Source organism: Lottia gigantea, assembly GCF_000327385.1.
Source record: "Lottia gigantea unplaced genomic scaffold LOTGIsca_27, whole genome shotgun sequence".
Classification (NCBI taxonomy): domain Eukaryota; kingdom Metazoa; phylum Mollusca; class Gastropoda; family Lottiidae; genus Lottia; species Lottia gigantea.
The window spans coordinates 934,309-957,152 of NW_008708846.1; the positions used below are offsets into that span (position 1 = coordinate 934,309).

Sequence of the window (22,844 nt, forward strand, 5' to 3'; positions counted from 1 at the left end):
CCAATGATAGTTTTCACTTTTCCATACCAGAATTTTAATAGCGCACTTATATTTTTTATTCGGGTATCATAGTTTAATTTACGTAATTGTGTTAAATTGTTCGAAATTGGGATGTGAATACCTAGAATGTAAATAGTTGTCCGTTTTATATTTAATGGAACGGTGAACGGCAGTCCAGATCTTCGTAACAGACCTATGGGCTCTATCTCACATTTTTCGTAATTCGCTTTTAGACCACTTGTTTCTTTAAAAGGACTTGAACCACATGTTCTAAAGATTTATACGTTCCGTCGAGAAACATCGGCAAACTGGGAAATTTTACGGTTAAAATTTGGTATTTTGGGAGGTTTTATATTTGTGTTGTTACGAATTACTATCGCAAATATTTCTGCACACATTATAAAAATGTATGGGGAAAGTGAACACCCTTGTCTGACTCCACTGTGAATGTTAAGCATTGACGTTGCATGGCCATTGTTCAATATACTACTAGTTATATTATTGTAAAATGTTTTTATCCATTTTTAATAGAGGGGCCGAAATTAAAAAGTTTCATCAATAAATTTCCATTCTAGTGTATCGAAAGCTTTTTCGTAATCAATTTGAAAGATCATTCCTTCTTCTTGTTTGTCTTCTAAATATTCAATCACATCTAAACATGTTCTAATATTTTGACCAATAAAGTGACCGTGTATAAAACCAGACTGGTCACTGTAAAAGTACATTTTTAAGTCGAGATGCAATTACTTTTGTCATTAACTTGTAATCGGTATTAAGTAGACTGATTCTAATTCTTCAATAACCTACAGTCTTTCCTTTTTTGGTAATAGTGTAATTACTCCATGGCGTTGGGTAAAACTAGTTTGTTCTTTAATATATGCATGATAGAATGAATTTAATACTAATTTATTGATGTCATTCCAGAATATTTTATAGAATTCACATGGCAGACCGTCACTCCCTGGGGTTTTCCCATTCTTAAAAGTTTTAAAATATTTCGACATTCTAAATCAGATATTTGACCTTCACACAACTTTCGTTCTTCGAAATCTAAAAAGGGACAGTCATGTGCACCGTTAAAAAATACTTCTAACTTCTTTGAATATTCTTTATTAATGAATGAATATAAAGTGTTATAATACTTTGAAATTTCTTTCAGAATCTCGTCTTTGTTTTCAATTAGATTGTGTTCTGGATCATACAATGAAGAGATTACCCTTTTGGCTGAATTTTGTTTTTCTAAGTTCGAAAAAAACTACTGCTGCCTTCGCCACATGTTAATCCTTTCAATTTTGCTCTCAGTATTACACCCTTCAGTTTGTTTTCATCTATATTGTAAATGTCTTGCTTAATAGTTTCTATTTGTTCGTCAATTCTAGAAGAGGGTGGATTGGTATTACTTAAATTTTCTAATTTTTGTTCTAATTCTTTCAAGTTTTTTTAAATCTGGTTTCTTTTTATGTGTCGCATATTTAATAGTTTTTCCTCAAAATCCCATAATATCTGCGGATCACAATCAGCGTGATACTCTTGACTATTTTTTATTGTGGCTTTTATCAGATCGACGTATTTCTGGTGCAAAAGTAGTGATGTATTTAATTTAAAGATACCACGACCTCTATTGTTTTCAGCAAAAATGGTTATCAATGAATGATCGGTTTTAAACCCACATGTTATGTCAGTATGTTGACATTTTGTTGTTTAGTCAAATGAAATTAAAAAATAGTCCAACCGACAGTATATAGACGGTTTTTGACGTTTCCATGTGAATTTTTCTATATTTTGATATTGCAAATATCTACGAGATCCAAAGTTTCCATGAGTAGTATATGTGATTATATATATGGCGGGTCAGATATGGCGGTCAGATATGGTGGTTAGATATACCGATTTACCAAAAAAAAATTTTACCAAATTAATACCCCACCATCTCTTTATCTCATACTCTCCTACACACCCTTCATTCCATCAACCCCCCACCTAAAAAAGAACCTATTCACCCTACATTTCATCATTTGGAAAACAGACCACAATTTCTACTCAAATTTTAAAAATGGCAAATGAAATACTTGATCCAATCTTTTAATTATACGATCCATTCGTTACTCATTTAACAAGAAAAAAGAGGATTATATTATCATCTCACCCACTGTTGGTTCTAAATCCCAGTTGAGTGATGGTGGTAGAATTACCTTCGAAATTAATTCATTATCGAATTGGTTGCTTTTTTCCGATGCTTATTTCAGATGCGATTTCAAAATAAAAGATGGAACTCCCAATGAAAATCATGTACCACAAACTAATACAACGTTAGAAAACAATTTCTTTCCATCTTTATTTAGCGAGATGGTTTTGGAAGCTGGTTCAAATCCGATAGAAACAATTAAACACCCTGGGGAATTCGAAACAATGTTGAAAAACAGTTTTATATCCTAAAGATTTCTATTCAGTCTCAAGTTGGATACCCGATGTTGGCGATGGAAGTGTTTTAAAAGAACCGGTAAGAAATCTTGCAAATGATGCTGATTTAGCTAGATTTCGGGGAAGGGAGGGTTTGATTCTCCCAAATGCACAGGCCTAGGGTGGAGCAGACACTTTATTTAGAAATTAGGATTAAGGGTCTTGATATTGTGTTTTCTTCTGTTCTTATTCTGATCTGAAATTAGAAAAAATAACTCGCCCGATGGGCGAGAAGTATAGTATCTGTTATGTACTGATTGTTACAATATTATCATTTAAGTTCTTATTTTTTGAATATGCAACTATCATTTTCTGCTTATAGACATGGGGGAATTTCTCTTGAAGGCTCTTATAGTGGGCATGAACTATCTTGCTTGCTCGATTGCTGGTTGTATTAAACGGGACAACAAAGGGTGCTATGCCTACATTATGATGAATATTTAGTCATATAGGTCTTGCTGTATTCAATGTCTCAATCAAATGGGCTTCCCTAGATTGGCGGAATTTGGTAGTTTCATCTTCGGGCAAGTCAATTTCTATACGCTCAATTGGGATTAGGGCGAGATCGTCTATTGAATGGTCGTCGAGGTTGAAATGATTAGAAACAGGCTTGTCTTTCTTTAATTTGATGTCTGACCTATGAGCATTAAAGTGAGTTTGTAAATTATTCTTAGTTTCTCCTACATATTGTTTGGGGCATTTCTTGCATGAAATTAAATATATTACATTCGAATGTTCACATGTTAGATGTTCCTGGATCGGGTACCTTTTATTCGTAGAGTTGCTTACAAAATAATGAGTTTCTGATATAAAGGGACATGTTTTGCATCTACTGGACAAACATGGAGCACTTCTTAAACCTGGAGGTACTTCGACATAAAGTCTGTTTTTAGCTGCTATCTGTGCTGAGGTGGAATTTTTTATGTTTCGTAAAAATCGTTTAGAGTGCCCACGCTCTTTCAGTTTTGAGAAAACAATCGTACAGGCTTGGTTGAAATCAGAAGATCTTGTACAAATTCGATGAAATCGTAAAACTTAATGACTTAATTATACCAGAAAAGGTATGTTTTGGGTGAAAGGAGCTCTTGCAAGAGTTGATGAGTATCAGTTTCTTTGAAATACACTTTAATATCCAGTTTATTTGTTTCTGCTATGTCTCCCTTAAAGACTGTGGTATCGAGAAAGTCTAATGCTTTTGTCACTCACGTTTGCGGTTAGTTTGATAGAAGGATGGTGGTTGTTGAGAATTTCAAAGAATTCCCAAAACTGTTCGATAGAATAAGTCCAAACCATAAAAATGTCATCCAAAAAGCGTCCGTAAAAAAGTGGGTCAAATGGACAGAGGGGCAACACCTCACGTTCCCACTCTGCCATGAAAAGGTTTGCGTACGAAGGGGCGAATCGTTTGCCCATTGCTGTCCCTGAAGTTTGTAAATATGTTTTACCATTAAATGTGAAATCGTTTCGACTAAGACAAATCTCTAAAAGCTGTAGAATTGCATCGTCGGGTCTGTTTGGATGTGGGTTTCTATTAAAAGCTTTACGACCTGCCGTTAAACCAGTAGTGTTATCGCTATTGGTATACATAGAGGAAACGTCGATAGAAATTAAAATAGCATTAGAGGGAACTCGAAGATTTTTTATTTTATTGACAAAATCGGTTGTGTCTTTAAGGTAGGCGCGATGTTGACATGCTTAGAGGTAGTAAGAAATGATCAATGTATTCTGACACTGCATATGACTCACTACCACAGTCAGATATAATCGGGCGGCCTTTAGGGAATTTATTCGAGATAAACCATTCCTTGGTTGGATTCTTATCGATTTTAGGCAAAGTGTACAAATGTCTCTCGCGACAATCAGGTTTGGCAGACAGATAGTCATATTGTTTCTGTTTGAGATAACTAGTTTTGACTAAATCGGCAAGAATATTGTTAATCATGTTAGCAGTTTCTTTGAAAATTGGTTTCGGTAAAATGGCATAATGTTTAGGATTATTCAGTTGATTCTCTGCTTCTGAAACGTAATCCGTGTGTTATGGAAAGGTTCACTACTCGCAAATGCTTTCAATATTTCAGGATGGATGGCGGCCTGAGGGGGTGTCCACGTGGATTCAGGAATAAACATTGTTCTAGCACCACGTGGGGGGTGGTTTCGAAAAAAATATGTGCAACTAAGATTTCGTCGAAATCGTTCAATGGATGGTCGGAGATAATTCAAGTCCACGGTCTAAGATTGAATGCTTAAGGGGTGTGAGAATTTTGCGACTCAAGTTAACTACAGTTAACTACAGCGGTGGCCTCTCAGTATTTTTATCCCCAGTAATTAGTTTAAAGACTTACTCGATTCTTGAAGCTGGTGTATCCAAAACAAATAAATGCTGTTTGCTGTTTCTGGAGACCAATGAAGATTATCAAATGGTTCGAATTCTTCTTCTTAGGGTGGTAAGATTGTTGCGCTGTTGATACTTGACTTCATCATCATGTTGTTGAGAGTGCTGGGGTTCTGTTGTGCTTTCTTCGAGATTTTATTTGAAATAGGTATACATGTGAAGAGGATCTTGGAGTTTGGGAAGGTTTTGTTGGCTGTGGCGATTAATTTCTGGGCTTAGTTAAAGGAGGTCTTTGGTAGCTGATCATGGTTGTTGAGGCCTACATGAAGAATAATGGTAGTAGGTTTGGGATCATGGTCGTATGATTCCAGGATTGACTGTATGTGATGCATTTGGGCATCGGAGTAGGAATGTATTTCAGTGTCTGAACTGGTTTTGGTAATTCGATTCAGGTTAGATGATCCAAGTCCAGACGTGTATCCAGACCTTCCCCCCCTCGAACCAGATCCCAGTCCGTTCCCAATGCTACAATTCTAACAACTACCAAACCAGTACCAATCACACCGTCGACGACCATTATATCCGCTACCAAACCGTATTATTACCAAACTTGATCGGACGAGAACTGGTGCTTTCAACGAGGTTCTTGTGTGATTTCAAAGTTGGTGTTTTTATTAGTGTTAGGTGTTAGGTGTCGGTGACAACACCGATGTATATTCAACACCAAGTGTTTATGAGTGGTGTTGAACCAAAGGCAAAAACACCAGGTCAGTACCGGTGTTAACACCCGGCGTTGGGTTAACACCCGGTGTTAGTGTTATACTGGGTTCATTTCTTATTCAGACTGCTTTTGATAATTTGTGTTTTATTCCGTTACTTCGGTAAGATGTCCACATTTAAAGGGATTGTAAAGATGTTTTCTAAACGTTTTATGTATTTCGGGGACATTGATAGCATCAATTTGCACCATTCCATTTTTTATTTCAACTTCTGTGGTCCATGCAATTTCATTGTAACTAACGCATTTTATGACGTCAACTGTTGGGAACTACCGGAAGCTACTACAGATATCAACGTCATAAAACGCGTTAGTTTTAGTGGAATAGCCCGAGAAAATGCGAGACTTGCGGTACGCATGCGTAATGAGTACGTTGTATGGCAAGAAACAAGTTTAATGGCCGCTTTGATAACATCTTCGAGTGACAGACAAGCGATAACTAGATTAAAAGTTTTACAGCAGACTAGACTGAAAAGAGAAGAGTTGATTGAAGCAATAGTAGAGAAATAAACTGCAGAGAACTAAAAACCATGTAGATCTGGCCGGGATAGATGTCGTCTGCTGTAACTTTGAAAAAATAGTTTGTGAGCAGGATTGAAGCTACAGTTTTAAACCGATTCTGATGAAATTTGTTGTGATCACGGGAATTTTTGATGAACGGTTTTCAAGTTATTGTCCATGAAAACGAGTCAAAATTTGTTCGTGAGCACAATTGAAGCTACAGTTTTCAACCGATTCTGATGAAACTTGGTGTGATCATTGAAATTGATAAGATCTCGGACAAGTTCTAACTTGACGCATTTTCGATGAAATGTTTTTGAGCCATTGCCCTTGACTTTGTTACAGTTTTCAACCGATTCTGATGAAACTTGGTGTGATCATTGGAATTGATAAAGATCTCGGAAAAGTTCTAACTCGTTCATTTTTGATGAACGGTTTTCGAGTTATTGCCCTTGACTTTGTAAAAACACGTCAAAATTTGTTCGTGAGCACAATAGAAGCTACAGTTTTCAACCGATTCTGATAAAACTTGGTGTGATCATTGAAACTGATAAGATCTCGGAGTTCTAACTTGATGCATTTTCGATGAAATGTTTTTGAGTTATTGCCATTAACTTTTCAAGCGGGTCTTTCTCGCAAAACACATGAAAATGTCTGTCTACAGTACTCGGTGTTCCCAGGCTGTCACCCATCCAAGTACTGACCGAGCCCGACGTTGCTTAACTGGTGCTTTCAACGTGGTATGGCCGTAGACACTATATGGGGATTTTTCAAGCGGGTCTTTCTCGCAAAACACGGGAAAATGTCTGCAAAAAGGAGTCTACAGAACTTTTTATTTAGTTTTTATCAAATTTATCAATTAAAATTTTTCGATAATCAATAGATCTCAATTTGGTAATTGATATGCAACCCTAAGTATTATAGTTTACAGTGTGACTTTATAAATTATTTAGTATTGCTTTTTGTTTTGTGTATTCATAGGTTGCCATGGACTGGTAGGTGGTGCAAAGAACACGAAAGTGCTGGAGTCAAGGCATATGAACAATTCATGGTTTGACTTTATTTGATGCCTCTCAAGCAGAATGTCTGCAGAATGGAGCAGTTGAGGTCAAGTACCATCGGGGGACAAGACATTCGAGGACTGGATTGGAAAGATGTCCATAAAGGACTTTTGTGTGACAATCCATGACAATGGGGTCTTATCCCTGAAAAGGAATTCAACTTATTTTTCCCAAGTACAAGGGGAGATGGCCATCATGTCAGTTCCGTGGACAGATTTTGTTCTATGGAACCCAGTGGATTTAATGGTAGAAAGGATTTATTTTGATGTTAATTGCTGGAAAAATGAATGGTTCACAAAACTTCAGGCCTTCTATAAAGTAGTCCCAGAAATTTTGGGTGGAAAATTTGGACTTAAAACGTAGATCGGATGCTTTTTAGAATTACAGAGGTCGGAATGAAAATTGGTAATGGTGCAAATTGATGCGACCAATGTCTCCGATACACATAAAACGTTTAGAAAACATCTTTACAATCCCTTTAATGATAAAACTAGCTTAGTTACCAGGGAAGACTTGCCTCTATCATTTAGACCTACTTTGTTTACGCCTGGTGCGACGAAAGTCTGGGCGTTAGAGACTAGTTGTCAAAATTGCACGATTTTTTCAGAACTTTCAGCTATCTTGCGAAATCGATTTTGGGCTCTCCGATCATAGAGTTATATATAGAAACTAGAGTCTACACTGATCACGTGACTCCCATTGACTCAACGTTAAAGATTCGTGCCTTCATGGAGCGACGGCGGCCATTACAAGTCCGGGGAGTTTTATCGTTGAATACCCGGATGTTCTGTTTTGTTTCTCTCAAACACAAATTAAAAAAAAATTTTCGGTTCATTATTTAAAGAATAAAGCTTTTTCTACCTACCTGGCTATTTCATTATATTTTAATTATGATGAGTTGAAAGTTTTTTAGTGAAAATCCGGGTGAATCTTATTATTAGGTCTTCCATAATAGGCATAGGCCTAGGCATACTATGCGAAAGTGGTTATAAAGCTAGGCTTAAATGAATACAAAAGTCTCTAAATGTTATGGAAGGCCTAATGAGTTGGGTGTCTAATGATAATAAACTCGCACTGCATACGACCACTATCAGACCACATTCGGTAAGAATAAGAATGAACTGCTTTCTGTGCCTTCCCTGATAAATGGTCTGTCAAAAAATAAGCGACAGGATACTTCCAATGTCCCACCGACCATGAACACCAGGGCCCCACTAGGCCTAGTACCTATAACTTTCAGATTGAAATATATGCTTTTAATTGATCTGCAATCGTTTAAATTGGTGGCTACATACTCATATTCCTAGCTAGGCTTAGCCTAGACTGGTCAGAGAAATACTAAGCCATTCCCTTTCTCGTGTTAGAACACCCGTAAGAACAGCAACTTTCAAGCATTTTGTATACAAAAACATTAAGTAGGTCAAGATTCAACGTCAGACGAAGTTCCCGGACTCATAATGGCCGACAAGGCTCCTTATCGGCCCGCGGTCACGTGATTAGTGTAGACTCTAGTTTCTATATATAACTCTGTGATTATGATTCACAATTCCAGCCACCACCTCTTGGAATGCAATAAACATCATGGCTACCAACACCAACTTTGAAACCAATCTGGTGTTAAGCCCAAGGGGTTGGGTGTTAGGACCTATAGAAAGTCCAGTAAATTTCACGCGAAAAAACACCAGCTTCGGTTTAGCCGTGTTTTGCGAGTACTACCCGCTTGAAAAATTCCCATGTATTGTCTACGGCCATACCACGTTGAAAGCACCAGTTCTCGTCCGATCACTGAAGTTAAGCAACGTTGGGTTCGGTTAGTACTTGGATGGGTGACCTCCTGGAAACACCGAGTGCTGTAGATTCCTTTGCAGACCTTTTCCATTGTTAGGTGTTAACAATTCCCATAGAATGTCTACGGCCATACCTCGTCCGATCACTGAAGTTAAGCAACGTCGGGCTCGGTTAGTACTTGGATGGGTGACCGTCTTGGGAACACCGAGTGCTGTAGACTCCTTTTTGCAGACATTTTCCCGTGTTTTGTGAGAAAGACCCGCTTGAAAAATTCCACATAGTATCTACGGCCATACCACGTTGAAAGCACCAGTTCTCTTCCAATCACTTAATGTAAACTTGTGGCCTATTCCCTTCGATTTCATATCTTGATGAATATATGTTATATGGCTATTTAACAATGATTTATATAAATGTATTAAGCTAATTTTCGTATTATTTCTATTATACAATGCTCATCGTCTTATAATTGACAGCCTTGCAATAGAGAACATGAGTGCTATGAAAATATTGTTGACATCATTTGTGACTGGATAACCAAATATTAGCCAAAAATTGAACTGATCCACAGAATATCCAGTGTTTTGTAAAAAGTATTGAAGAGATTCAGACAAAAATAAAGGTTGCACAGATTTGCAATGAATTAGTAAGTGCTCAATGGTTTCTGATAGGTTTTGCTCACACAATCGACAGTGTGGATCATCGAGAATGTTAATAACAAAAAGTCTATAGTTTGTCGATATTATATTGGGAAGTTATGTTATTAATATTAACATCCTAATAAATATCGTCAAAACACTCAAGAACAGCTTCAGTGGTAAGAAAACCTGGTTTGAAAAAGTATACAATATCATTAACCTTAATTATTCCAGCTTCTTCAAAATTTTCAAAATACAGCGATTTCAAATCTTTAATAATGTAGGGATTATCAAATAGGGGCTGATTCAAAATATTATTATACAATGTAGGTAAAAATTGACCACAAGCACGCATATCATCCCATGCTCTAAGCATAGAGCCATAAAAGTCAGGCAAGGAACTTAGTTCCTTTGAAGATATAAATAAAAGTTCAAAAGAACATAAAAATTGTTTATACGACTTTAAAAAATATGTCATGTAGAATTTCCAGGGAGCATCATCAGGGCATTGAAGAAAATTTGATAACCAGGCCAGTCTAAAGGATTTTTCTTTTTCTTGATACCAAACCTAATCTACCTTTTTCATTGTTACCCCGTAAGGGGTAAGAAAAAAAAATAAGTGATAAATATATACATTCTTCAGAAAGTGATTAAACCCACAAAATTAGATCCACTAGTTATTACAATGGATACAGAAACAAAACTTAATTCAGCTGTATGTAGCTTGATGCTTCAAGTGTCAAGATGTCAGGTTCTAGTGATGATGATATATTTATTACCCAAACAAAGACTTGTGAAATAGATGATTATAATTTAGAAACGGATACTCTTCTTAGTGATGATCTGAATTTGGAGGAAAATTATGTAAAAGAAGCCATATACAGTTACCAAACTTTGATTTGAAGTACTCTGATATAAGCGATGTTGAAACACCAAATTTGCCAGAAAAGAATTTGGTTAAAAGTGGTATTAAAACTGAAAATAAAACTAGATGGGCAGTTAATTTGTTTAGTATGTGGAAGAAACACAGAAACAATAATAACTCTGAAGAAAAAGGTTTATCTAATCTTTCCAATCAAGAATTGAAATGAGGCACTTTCCTTTTTTATAGCTGAAGTGCGTAAGGAATCCGGTGATAATTATAAACCAAATACTTTGTATGAGATTATTATATCTATACAGCACTACCTTCGTCAGAATGGACGTTTAATGATCAAGAATATCAGGGTTTAAGAAGTGTTCTGAACAGTAAAATGAAGGAGTTGTCGAGACTTGGACTGGGTATTAATACCAAAAAGTCAGAAGTTATTACAATAGAACAAGAAGAGATTTTATGGAGTAAAGGCTTGTTATGTGAAAGTAACCCACAGCACTTATTGGATACTCTTCTTTCTTGTTTGGATTGCACTGCGAGCTGCTCAAGAACACAGGAATTTAAGGTTTGGTATGAACACTCAATTGTCTGTTAAGTATGACTTAGAAGGTAAAAAATATCTGCAGTACATAGAAGATGTTTCAAAGACAAACCAAGGTGGTTTAGATCACAGGAAAGTCAGTCCTAAAATGACAAGAGCTTATGAAAGTTCAAACTTTCAATGAATTTGTCCATGAAATTTTGATTCATTTGACTGTAGTATTGCTTCAAAAATTGCAATAATATGTTTGTTCTAGTTATCTGAAAATCTGTTCTTTCTTAAGTTTAATAATGTACAATTTTTTCCAAAAACTGTACATTCTTAGGTCAAAGAAAGTAAGTTTTTGGAAGTTGTGAGTAGGTGTTCACAAAAACAGTACATTCTTTGAAATAATGGCCTAAAACAACAAAGGACTACTGTCTAACTATGTTTTAAATAAAGTTGAGATTTTGATAAGCGGTACCTTTCCAAACCAAATGAAATCCCGAATAGATTTATCGTTACTCTTCAATGCACAAGATGGAATTTCTACCACCCGAACTAAATACCAAAGCATGAACAAACATAATGTATTTACAATAGTAATTTTACCCTTGAGCCGTAGATCTCTTTGTTTCCACATATTTAGTATTTTAGACACTTTGGAACATTTTGACTCCCAATTCAACTTTTCACACTTAAGTTTGTTCGGACCCACGTGTACACCTAGTATTTTCATGCAACCATTCACAAGGGTAACTGGACAGTTGTCACACACAACACTCTTTGATGAACCAGCAAGTAATAGCTGCGACTTATCACGGTTAATTTTTGCACCTGATGCGGAACAATAAACATTAATAGTTTCAATGGCTTCATTAATTGAATCAAAGTTTGATAAAGTTAACGTCACATCATCATCATCGTCATGCCAATGAACGGGCAAAGATTTTATAATCTACATTTAGCAAACTAATTGGGCGCCAATTTTTTAAATCACACTTATCTCCCCTGTTTTTGTAAAACAATGAAATTATGCCCCTTTTCATAGTTCTGCTTAGTTCCCCACATTTTTGAATTTCATTGATCACATGGAAATATACTGGACCTAACTCAGGCCAAAAATGAACAAAGAATTCAACTGTTAAACCGTCAAAAACCGGCGATTTACGACGTTTCATGCCATTTAGAGCGGAAAATAATTCCTTTTGGGAAATAATAGGTTCACAATGTTCAGCGCTAGCTTCACTTATCTGCTTACTTAAATAACATCCGGTTTGTTCAAGATGCAGATCGTAACGATCGAATTACATTGGACTCTTGTTTCCGCTTTTCTAAATTAAGAAAGTAATGCGAACACACAAGTGAATCTAGAACTTTTGCCCTTAAGATGGCACCCTCACATTTTGAAATTTCATAATATTCAAGCTTGGATTGTAAATCAAAAATAGGAGCATAGTCATAATCATACACTTTACTGGCTTTCAACAAATGAAAATTGCCAAAATTCATCTTAAACTCGTTTTCTCTGTTGTTGAGCATAGGATATACTGAACCTCTTAAGGCTGTACTTTAAATTGTCCCACCATAAAAGTGGTTCAGTCTGGTACAAGGGGTATGATGCAGATGATTTTATCATGTTACAGATTTTAAAATATGGTCACTAAAACTGGTATGCGAGACAAAACAATAAAGAGAATGTTTCACTACAGCGGAAGATAAAAATATGTAGTCAATTGGTGATTGTTTTAATTTGCCTTGAACAAGTTGTCTCCGGTAAACACTGCACTGTTTGGATTTTTACGCTTCCATATGTCACACAATGAATGGTCATTTACAAAGTTAGCAAAAGTACTATCACTTTTGCCATAACATGTCATATTTTCTGATCGATCAGTGAAGGGATTCAGAATATCATTAAAATCACCACAAAGTACAACGTTTTCTGAAAGTAGTAATCGATCAGCAACGGACCGAAAAAATTCATGACGCCCTGTTTCATCATTCGGCGCATTAATACATATGAGAGAAAACACATAATCATTTATATATACTTTGCATTCCAGAAGTCTACCGTTTTGTTCAGCATATACTACTTCACATTTGTCAATAAACTGTTTGGCGATAAATAAAGCACAACCCTTGAAACCAAAATTGCTATTACTATATAAAATCTTACCATCCCAGAAGTGTTTATAAGATTCAATAAAACAATTATCCCAATGTGTATCTTGCACACACACGAAATCTAAATTTTGCGAAAGAAAATAAGAAATAAGTTTTTGAAATTTTACAACATTTTTTAAACCATTTATGTTTATGGTTGCTAAATAATTAAATATAAAACCCCCAAAAAGTAAGTTTATTTGATTTTTGATTTTTTAACATTACTAATAACTTCCTTGGCTGTAGATGGATTTAGTTTTACTTTGCTTGATTTGCGGTCCTGTATCACTTTCAAAACATCACTGTCACTGGATCTCTTGCTCAGGTTTACCCTGTCGTTTAACCTTACCTTTGCCGATTCGCGCTGTTCCAGACAAATCTGGCGATTGTGAAGAGGAGGCAAAGGCATCAGACATTTCCTGATCATCATCACAATTATTCAAAGCACCGTAATTCTTAGTCATACTCTCCAGATTTATATTTTCAATTTTTTCAAGATTAATTTTAACATTTTGCTCAATAACCGATTTCATTTCATCAACACTGGATTTAACAACATTTTTACCATCAAGGTTGTCGCTACGGTCATTAATAACGTCACTATACACCATGCGAATCATTTATAACGTCAGAATTTTCAGCAACGGACTCTTTTTGTAAAATATCAGATTTACCATAATAGATTAGAATCAGCACGTGCGTCAGCTACTGAATCAAAAATATCGTCTGATCCAATCTGGACACACTCACATTTCCAGCTAAACAAATTGCACCTCGGACATAAAACAGACACACAATTCCTTTTACCGTGACCGGGTTGATCACACTTAAAGCACCTAAATTCTGGACAATTTGATAAAACATGTCCAGCTTCGAGACATTTAAAACATACTCTTTCCTGGTCATTATGGCGTATAGAATCAAAACTTGTTGCGTAGGGCAAGCTTGAAATTTTATCCGGGAATTGCACCTTGACATAACGCGTACCATCATATTTTTTCTTGCCATTGTGGTCAACAGTTTTCCTATTTAGGGGCCCAGTAGCTTTTACTCCCCAGAAGTGCAATTTGTCAAAAAATTTCTTTGTCAGACACATACACAGGTATGTGCCTAAATGAAACAACCTTGACACGTGAATTAACAAATTTGCAATGAAAGCCATCTTCCCCACTAATTAGTCCATCATTTTAAAGAGTTTCTGCAACACGATTAATTAGAGTCACATCAAAAGAGTCAGTACATGGCACACATGCTAGAACGGAGTCCTCTCCGAGTTTGTTTTCAACAAGGTCAATTATTTCGCGCGCGCTAAACTTGCGTGTCAAGATTTTGACCGTGTTTTCTTTCACTAGCAATACAGTGTCGGCCATATTGTCTACTGTCAACATATTTGGCCATGGCCAAAGGCCCTCAAAACACAAAAACGTGCACTGATTAAAGACAAATACTACCTTCAATCAAAAGTACATATATTGATTAACATTTTTAGAAAATCATTAACAATTAATCTGCTCAAATAACTTCGATTAAACTTGATTTTAACAGAACTTCTGAAAATACGTCAGCTCTCATCAAAACACAAAAGTCCCACCGAACCCGACGTTCCTTAACTTAAGTGATCGGAAGAGAACTGGTGCTTTCAACGTGGTATGGCCGTAGATACTATGTGGAATTTTTCAAGCGGGTCTTTCTCACAAAACACGGGAAAATGTCTGCAAAAAAGGAGTCTACAGCGCTCGGTGTTCCCAAGACGGTCACCCATCAAGTACTAACCTAGCCCGACGTTGCTTAACTTCAGTGAACTGGTGCTTTCAACGTGGTATGGCCGTAGACACTATATGGTGATTTTTAAAGTGGGTCTTTCTCGCAAAACACGGGAAATTGTCTTCAAAAAGGAGTCTACAGCACACTCAGTGTTCCAAGGCGGTCACCCATCCAAGAACTAACCGAGCCCGACGTTGCTTAAATGATCGGACTTGCATGGCCGTAGATACTATGTGGAATTTTTCAAGCGGGTCTTTCTCACGAAACACGGGAAAATGTCTTCAAAAAGGAGTCTACAGCACTCGGTGTTGCCAGGCAGTAACCCATCCAAGTACTTACTGAGCCTGACGTTGCTTAACTTCAGTGATTGGACGAGAACTGGTCCTTTCCTTTCCTTTCTATGGGAATATTTTAAGCGGCTCTTTTTCGAAATACAGGGGAAAATGTCTGAAAAAGGAGTCTACAGCACTCAGTGTTCACAGGCGGTCACCCATTGAAATACTAACCGAGCCCGACGTTGTTGAACTTCAGTGATCGGACGAGAACTTGTGCATTCAAGGTGGTATGGCCGTAGACACTATATCGGAATTTTTTAAGCGACTCTTTCTCGCAAAACGCGGAAAAATGTCTGCAAAAAGGAGACTACAGCACTCGACGTTCCTATGTGGTCACCCATCCAAGTACTAACCGAGCCCGACGTTGCTCAACTTCAGTGATCGAACTGGTGCTTTCAACGTGGTCTGGCCGTAGACACTAAATGGGAATTTTTCAAGCGAGTATTTCTTGCAAAACACGGGAAAATGTCTTCAAAAGGATTCTACAGCACTCGGTTTTCCCAGGCGGTCACCCATCCAAGTAGTAACCGAGCCCGACGCTGCTTAACTTCAGTGAGCGAACGTGGTATTGCGGTAGACACTATATGGAAATTTTTCAAGCGAGTCTTGTCGCAAAACATGGGAAAATGTCTCTCTACAATCCTCGCTGTTCCCAGGCGATCATCCATCCGAGTACTAACAGAGCCCAACGTTGCTCAACTTCAGTGATCGAACTGGTGCTTTCAACGTGGTATGGCCGTAGACACTAAATGGGAATTTTTCAAGCGGGTATTTTTTGCAAAACACTTGAAAATGTCTTCAAAAGGATTCTACAGCACTCAGTTTTCCCAGGCGGTCACTTATCCAAGTAGTAACCGAGCCCGACGCTGCTTAACTTCAGTGATCGAACGTGGTATTGCGGTAGACACTATATGGAAATTTTTCACGCGAGTCTTGTCGCAAAACACGGGAAAATGTCTCTCTACAATCCTCGCTGTTCCCAGGAGATCACCCATCCAAGTACTAACAGAGCCCAACGTTGCTTAATTTCAGTGATAGGACGGTACGGCCGTAGACGGTATGTGGAATTTTTCAAGCGGGTCTTTCTCACAAAACACGGGAAAATGTCTGCAAAAAGGAGTCTACAGCACTCGGTGTTCCTACTAAGTGTTCTTTACTAAGTACTAACCGAGCCCGACGTTGCTTAACTTCAGTGAACGAACTGGTGCTTTCAACGTGGTATGGCCGTAGACACTATATGGGAATTTTTCAAGCGGGTATTTCTTGCAAAATACGGGAAAATGTCTTCAAAAGGATTCTACGGTTTTTCCAGGCGGTCACCCATCCAAGTACTAACCGAGCCCGACACTGCTTAACTTCAGTGATCGGACGAGAACTGGTGCTTTCAACGTGGTATGGCCGTAGACATTCTATGCGGATTTTTTTATCGGGTATTTATCGCCAAACACCGTAAAATGTCTGCAAAAAAGAGTCTACAGCACTCGTTGTTACCAGGTAATAACCGATCCCGACTTTGCGTAACTTAATGTTTATGGCTAATCCATATGTTGTTATTAATTCAGAAAAAATCTCAATAAATTTTGAATGAAATGTCAAGGATATAATTTTAGCTTTTATATTTTGTTAATAAACATTTTACAAGATAAAAAAACCAGTTCTCATCTGATCACTGAAGTTCAGCTCGGTTAGTACTTGGATGGGTGACCGCCTGGGAACACCGAGTGCTGTAGGCTCCTTTTTTCAGACATTTTCCCGTGTTTTGCGAGAATGACAGGCTTGAAAAATTTCCATATAGTGTCTACGGCCATACCACGTTGAAAGCACCAGTTCTCGTCCGATCACTGAAGTTCAGCAGCGTCGGGCTCGGTTAGTACTTGGATGGGTGACCGCCTGTGAAAACCGAGTGCTGTAGAAGCCTTTTGAAGACATTTTCCCGTGTTTTGCAAGAAATACCCGCTTGAAAAATTCCCATATAGTGTCTACGGCCATACCACGTTGAAAGCACCAGTTCACTGAAGTTGAGCAACGTCGGGCTCGGTTAGTACTTGGATGGGTGACCGCCTAGGAACGCCGAGTGCTGTAGACTACTTTTTGCAGACATTTTCCCGTGTTTTGCGAGAAAGACCGGCTTGAAAAATTCCGATATAGTGTCTTACGGCCATACCACCTTGAAAGCACCAGTTCTCGTCCGATCACTGAAGTTCAGCAACGTCGGGCTCGGTTAGTATGACATTTTACCATTTACCGGTTTACCAAAAATTTTTTTTTTACCAGATTGACCATCCAGTGTATCTACACTACACCAACCTTTACAATATGTCGAATTACCATCTCATATACAAAAAAACTTAAACACCCTACATTTCATAAATTCTTACACTAAAAAAGACCTAAACCCCTTAAATTCTTACACCTATACTCCCTACATTTCTTACATTCCATCAAAAAAGCTTATTAAAAATACCCTTATATAAAAAAAACATCCGGTTTTAAATAATGTAGAAGGGAGATAACTCTTGTTTTATAAACACAATTTCTTCGTTAAATTAACTCATTTAAAAATAGGATGAGTTTAATTCTAAAACACGAACAACACAAATTCGAAGATTATTCGGGCGACGGTATCTTTTCTTCATTATTTTTTCTAGGTAAAACAATAATTCCAAAAGTAGCCAGCTTTGTTTCAAACATCAAATCACTCATTTCAACCGGAGCGAAAGCCGTCGGCTCAATCGCCCAAACAGGAAAGAGTATAAGCGAAGCAGTGAAACAATCTGACGAGTTGAAAGAATTACAACTAATAAGAGATCTGCGAAACAGGAGATTAGAAGAAAGGAAAGGAAAAGGTTTTAAAGTTATAAAGATAAAAATGATAGTCGCTCACGCTCCAAAAACTTATTTTGGTTCAAATATACATAAATCATTGGGTTCTCTTCCTGGATTTCCATGTGCGAAATATCCCAGAGAAAAACATCTTCCCGGTCATAATTACACTGATCCAGGTACCAGGTTAGATCTGCGATAAGACGAAAACGATAAACCCAAACCCAGCGAAGAACACGACATACTTTACAGAAACAAAGACAAAAACTTCAGACACGAAGCAGACAGACAAAAGATATCGAAAAATTGAAAATATTCAAAATCCAACTTTCAAAGAGAGAATGCTAAGGGCTCTGATCATAAATCTGTTAAAAGCAAAGATGAAATTAGGCATGGGATTAGCGGATGAAATTCATAAAGAATTTAGAAAAACTAAAAACTTTTTAAAAGTCAAAGTGTTTGAAAAAGATGAAATATGGTCAGCCGATTTAATTCATATGCCAGTCGAAAGAAGATAAATATTGCTTAACAGTTATAGATTTGTATATGAGATATACTTGGGTTATTACTTTGAAACACAAAACAGAATTATCAGTCAAACACGCATTTGAAACGATTATGAAACAATCTAACCGTCATCCAGAAAAACTGTGGGTAGATAAAGGAAGTGAATTTTATAACAAAAATATGAAATCTCTAGGTTTTGAAATTTACAGCACGCATAATGAAGGTAAAGCTGTAGTTATTGAGAGATATAATAGAACTCTCAAAAATAAATTATTCAGAATTGAAATCTAAAAAATGGCTTAAAATATTACCAGAGGTTGTAGATGAATACAATAACAAAATTCATTCATCCATAGCCACGAGTGGAAAATATATAAATAGGTTTAGAATATTAATCATACCAGATAATGAAGAAGATCGACTTTCATTGGAAGATTTTGATATGATATTGGAGACGAAAACTTCATCATCAATGAATATCATTAGAAATCCAGAACCACAAAAAAAAAAAGAAAAAAGAGTTATCAGTATTTACGAACGACAGACTTATATAAAACTATATTTTGTTAATAATGATATATTTACCTCAATTGATATTCATAAAGTCAACAATAAGAGATGATGTTGATGCATATGTTTTTATATTAATCTCTATTAAAAAACCATAATTTTCAGTTCATCTGAATGAGATTAATGATTCGAAAGAACAAATATCCTATATACCTTAATAACTATAATTGCTATTGAAGAAAAAATAGACAAAGCAGATTTTGGAGTATCAGAAGTTCACTTAATTTAATTACCTAAAAAATGGAACTCGAAAGTAGACAACAATATATGATAGAAAAGCAAAACGAACTACAAGAAAAATAAAAACACTTTAACAAATGCAGAAAAACATGGAGTAGAATTGATTCTGTTTTCAAAACATTAAGTACAGTTCTAACAGTAGGGACAACGGTGGCAATAGCCGTAGCCGTTGGATTAATGCTTCCAATAACTGTATTAGCCGCGTTCACTGCCGTACAAACTTCATCTTGTGGATTGATTACTTTAGGTTTTACATCAAAACAGAAAGCTCATTATAAAAAGAAAACAGAAATTTTAAATACATATCTAAATAAATTATTCATTTTTTTTGACAGATCCAGAGAAGATAAGAACATAACCATTGAAGAATTGGAAAAATTCAATGAAATTTTAGATAAATTTGATGTAGAAATATCATCAATAAAAGTTAAAAATTCCTAGTTAAAAATAGATACTTAGAAAAAGAATGGATAAAATTGGAAATTTAAAAAAAGAAGTATCTAAAAGACTTTTCAAAGATATTCAATTCAATACCTAATTTATTTTCGCGTAAAAGAAGATGAAGAAAAATTTAAATATGTAGTTTATAGGACAATAAATGGTCAAATATATGAAAAGGGGGAATATAAACAAGACATGAAATTATCTGGATTCAATGCTAAAACTTTCAAGATTAATCATTCAAAGATGCATGATAAATCTGAAACCTCTGATTGGTATTTTACAGGAGAGATTATTTACCGCAAAAATAATTTTAGAATAGTAAAAAGATCTAAAACTGACAGAGGTGGTAATCTACTTAAAAAGATAAATGAATACAAAGGCGAAAATTGTTACATACCAAGCGATGGTTATTATTTTATAAAGTGTGTAATAAAGACTTAATAAAGGAATTTTTTTTCTAATTTCAGATCAGAATAAGAACACAAGAAAACCCAATATCAAGACCCTTAACCCTAATTTCTAAATAAAGTGTCTGCTCCACCCTAGGCCTGTACATTTGGGAGAATCAAACCCTCCCTTCCCCGAAATCTAATTATTTACAACATATTAATTTAACATAAGAAATGGTTGAAGAAGAATCGTATGAAACTACTAGAATGGTTGCGAAACATACTGAAAAAGAAAATATAGAAAAAGTTTATTCGCACACTAATCCTTTTATAAGAAATTTTATCAGACGATCTATTAAAGGAGGAAGCGTTTCGGCAAATAGAAAATCATTTGAAACGAACAAAATGGATGAAATTTGTAATGTATTAAAGGAGTTTATTTCACTAAGTGATACAGAAAGTATTTCACGAAGTATTCAAAGAATCAACGAAACAAAAACCCGAGTAACCATATCTCTACCAACTGAAATGGACACTACACCTGCACCATCTAGAGCCACCACGCTGCCGAACCAAACCCCTAAACGAGCCCGAAGTTCACCTACTCCTAGTCCAGCAGACATAGGAAGCTACCTGCTCTAAAGAAATCTACCTTAATAATTGGATCATCTAACCTGAATCGAATTACCAAAACCAGTTCAGACACTGAAATTCTTACCCCGGTGCCCAAATCCATCACATACAGTCAATCCTGGAATCATACGACCATGATTCCAAACTACCATTATTCTTCATGTAGGCCTCAACAACCGTGATCAGCTAATTTTAACCAAGCCCAGAAATTAATCGCCACAGCCAACAAAACCTTCCCAACATCCAAGATCCTCTTCACATGTATACCCATTTCAAATAAAATCTCGAAGAAAGCACAACAGAACCTCAGCACTCTCAACAACATGATAATCTTACCACCCTACGAAGAAGAATTCGAACCAGTTGATAATCTTCATTGGTCTCCAGAAACAGCAAACAGCATTTATTTGTTTTGGATACACCAGCTTCAAGCATCGAGTAAGTCTTTAAACTAATTACTCGGGATAAAAATACCGAGAGGCCACCGCTAGGCCAAACTGTAGTTAAATTTATTCCCACACCAAAGATAGCTAACTTGAATTATCTCCGACCATCCATTGAACGATTTCAACGAAATCTTAGCTGCACATATTTTTTTCGAAACCACTCCCCACGTGGTGCTAGAACAATGTTTATTCCTAAATCCACGAGGACACCCCTCAGGCTGAAAACATTTGCGAGTATGAATAGCCAAACAGTGAACTTTTCCATAACACACGAAAAGCCTAATCTCACACGAGTGGAACGTGAAGCGTTAAACTTACTTAAGAAAGACGATAGCATTGTTATTAAAAAGACAAAGGTTCATGTTGTGTCATTCTTAATAGGGAGGATTACGTTTCAGAAGCAGAGAATCAACTGAATAATCCTAAACATGAAACCAATTTTCAAAGAAACTGCTAACATGATTAACAGTATTCTTTCCGATTTAGTCAAAACTAGTTATCTCAAACAGAAACAATATAACTATCTGTCTGCCAAACCTGATTGTCGCAAGAGACATTTGTACACTTTGCCTAATATCCATAAGAATCCCACCAAGGAATGGTTTATCTCGAATAAAATCCCTAAAGGACGCCCGATTATATCTGACTGTGGTAGTGAGTCATATGCAGGGTCAGAATACATTGATACATAATCATCTGATACCTCATCTTCATCAACTTCATATTCATCAGGAATAACTTTATTCAAATATGTTTCAACTGCTTTCGATCTTCTTGTTTCGGGTCCCGACTTTCTTATTGCATGTAGAAATTTTGAGTATGCTAGTAAATCCTTGTAATCGACAATGCCAATATACCCGCCATTCATTAAATCTATTAACCCTTTTGTTAATGTAAATATTAAGTGTTTTGTATCGATTTTGAATATAGGGGAATTTGACTTAGATTTAATTTTAAATCCATTAAACAATAACTCCTCATCATCAATGATTGTTGAAATGTTCTTTGGTAAATCTGCTTTAGGGTTTGAAAAAAGGCTACTAATATCATCTAATTCGGATTCGGTTCTGGGTGATTTTTATGAGGTTCTATAGGAGGTTTATATTCTAAAGCTAATTTCTTTTTAATATCCTCTTGAGATTTTAATATGGGTTGAAATAGAGTTTGTAGATTTTCCGATAATCCGAGTTGTTGTAATCTGTTATTTTCAACTTCGGTCTTTATTTTATTCTTAGCTTTGATATATTCTCTATTTCTTTTTAACATATTATTCCAATAGCTACTCATTTTTAAAAAAATAAAATTAACATATGCCGATCATAACTCTTTCACCCGCAGGTTTTCTAGTATTTACAAATACATATCCATGATCATCTGGGTTTTTCCAATGAGCTTTACAAACCTTTTTAAATGCATCTATGTCCATTCCGTGATTTATCGACTGAATGATTTGAGATAAATCTTTATCGCTTAGTTCAAATAATAAAAAAGCATTTTTTCTAATGAACATAGAATCCATCCCGTAAAAAGATTGGGATTGGTATATGGAGTGACAGTTGTGATGTCTTCCCTTCG

At 36.2% G+C, this 22,844-nt stretch overlaps 4 protein-coding genes across 4 annotated transcripts; 3 read left to right on the forward strand and 1 right to left on the reverse strand.

Moving 5' to 3' along the window:
• Window positions 1-278: 278 nt before the first annotated feature.
• LOTGIDRAFT_117854 (hypothetical protein) lies at window positions 279-521 on the reverse strand (the record flags this gene model as incomplete). Its single annotated transcript, XM_009056248.1, has 1 exon — window positions 279-521. A coding segment is annotated over one exon (243 nt), but the record flags the coding sequence as incomplete, so codon positions are not given.
• Window positions 522-16,454: 15,933 nt separating this feature from the next.
• LOTGIDRAFT_117771 (hypothetical protein) lies at window positions 16,455-16,670 on the forward strand (the record flags this gene model as incomplete). Its single annotated transcript, XM_009056249.1, has 1 exon — window positions 16,455-16,670. The coding sequence occupies one exon, from the start codon at window positions 16,455-16,457 to the stop codon at window positions 16,668-16,670; it is 216 nt and encodes a 71-aa protein (XP_009054497.1).
• A 1,113-nt stretch (window positions 16,671-17,783) lies between these two features.
• Window positions 17,784-19,798, forward strand: LOTGIDRAFT_161003 (hypothetical protein; the record flags this gene model as incomplete). The annotated part of the gene is made up of 2 exons (XM_009056250.1): window positions 17,784-18,226; window positions 19,693-19,798. 2 exons carry the CDS (start codon window positions 17,784-17,786, stop codon window positions 19,796-19,798), a joined length of 549 nt encoding a protein of 182 aa, XP_009054498.1.
• Window positions 19,799-20,424: 626 nt separating this feature from the next.
• Window positions 20,425-20,832, forward strand: LOTGIDRAFT_161004 (hypothetical protein; the record flags this gene model as incomplete). Its single annotated transcript, XM_009056251.1, has 1 exon — window positions 20,425-20,832. One exon carries the CDS (start codon window positions 20,425-20,427, stop codon window positions 20,830-20,832), a length of 408 nt encoding a protein of 135 aa, XP_009054499.1.
• Window positions 20,833-22,844: the final 2,012 nt, after the last annotated feature.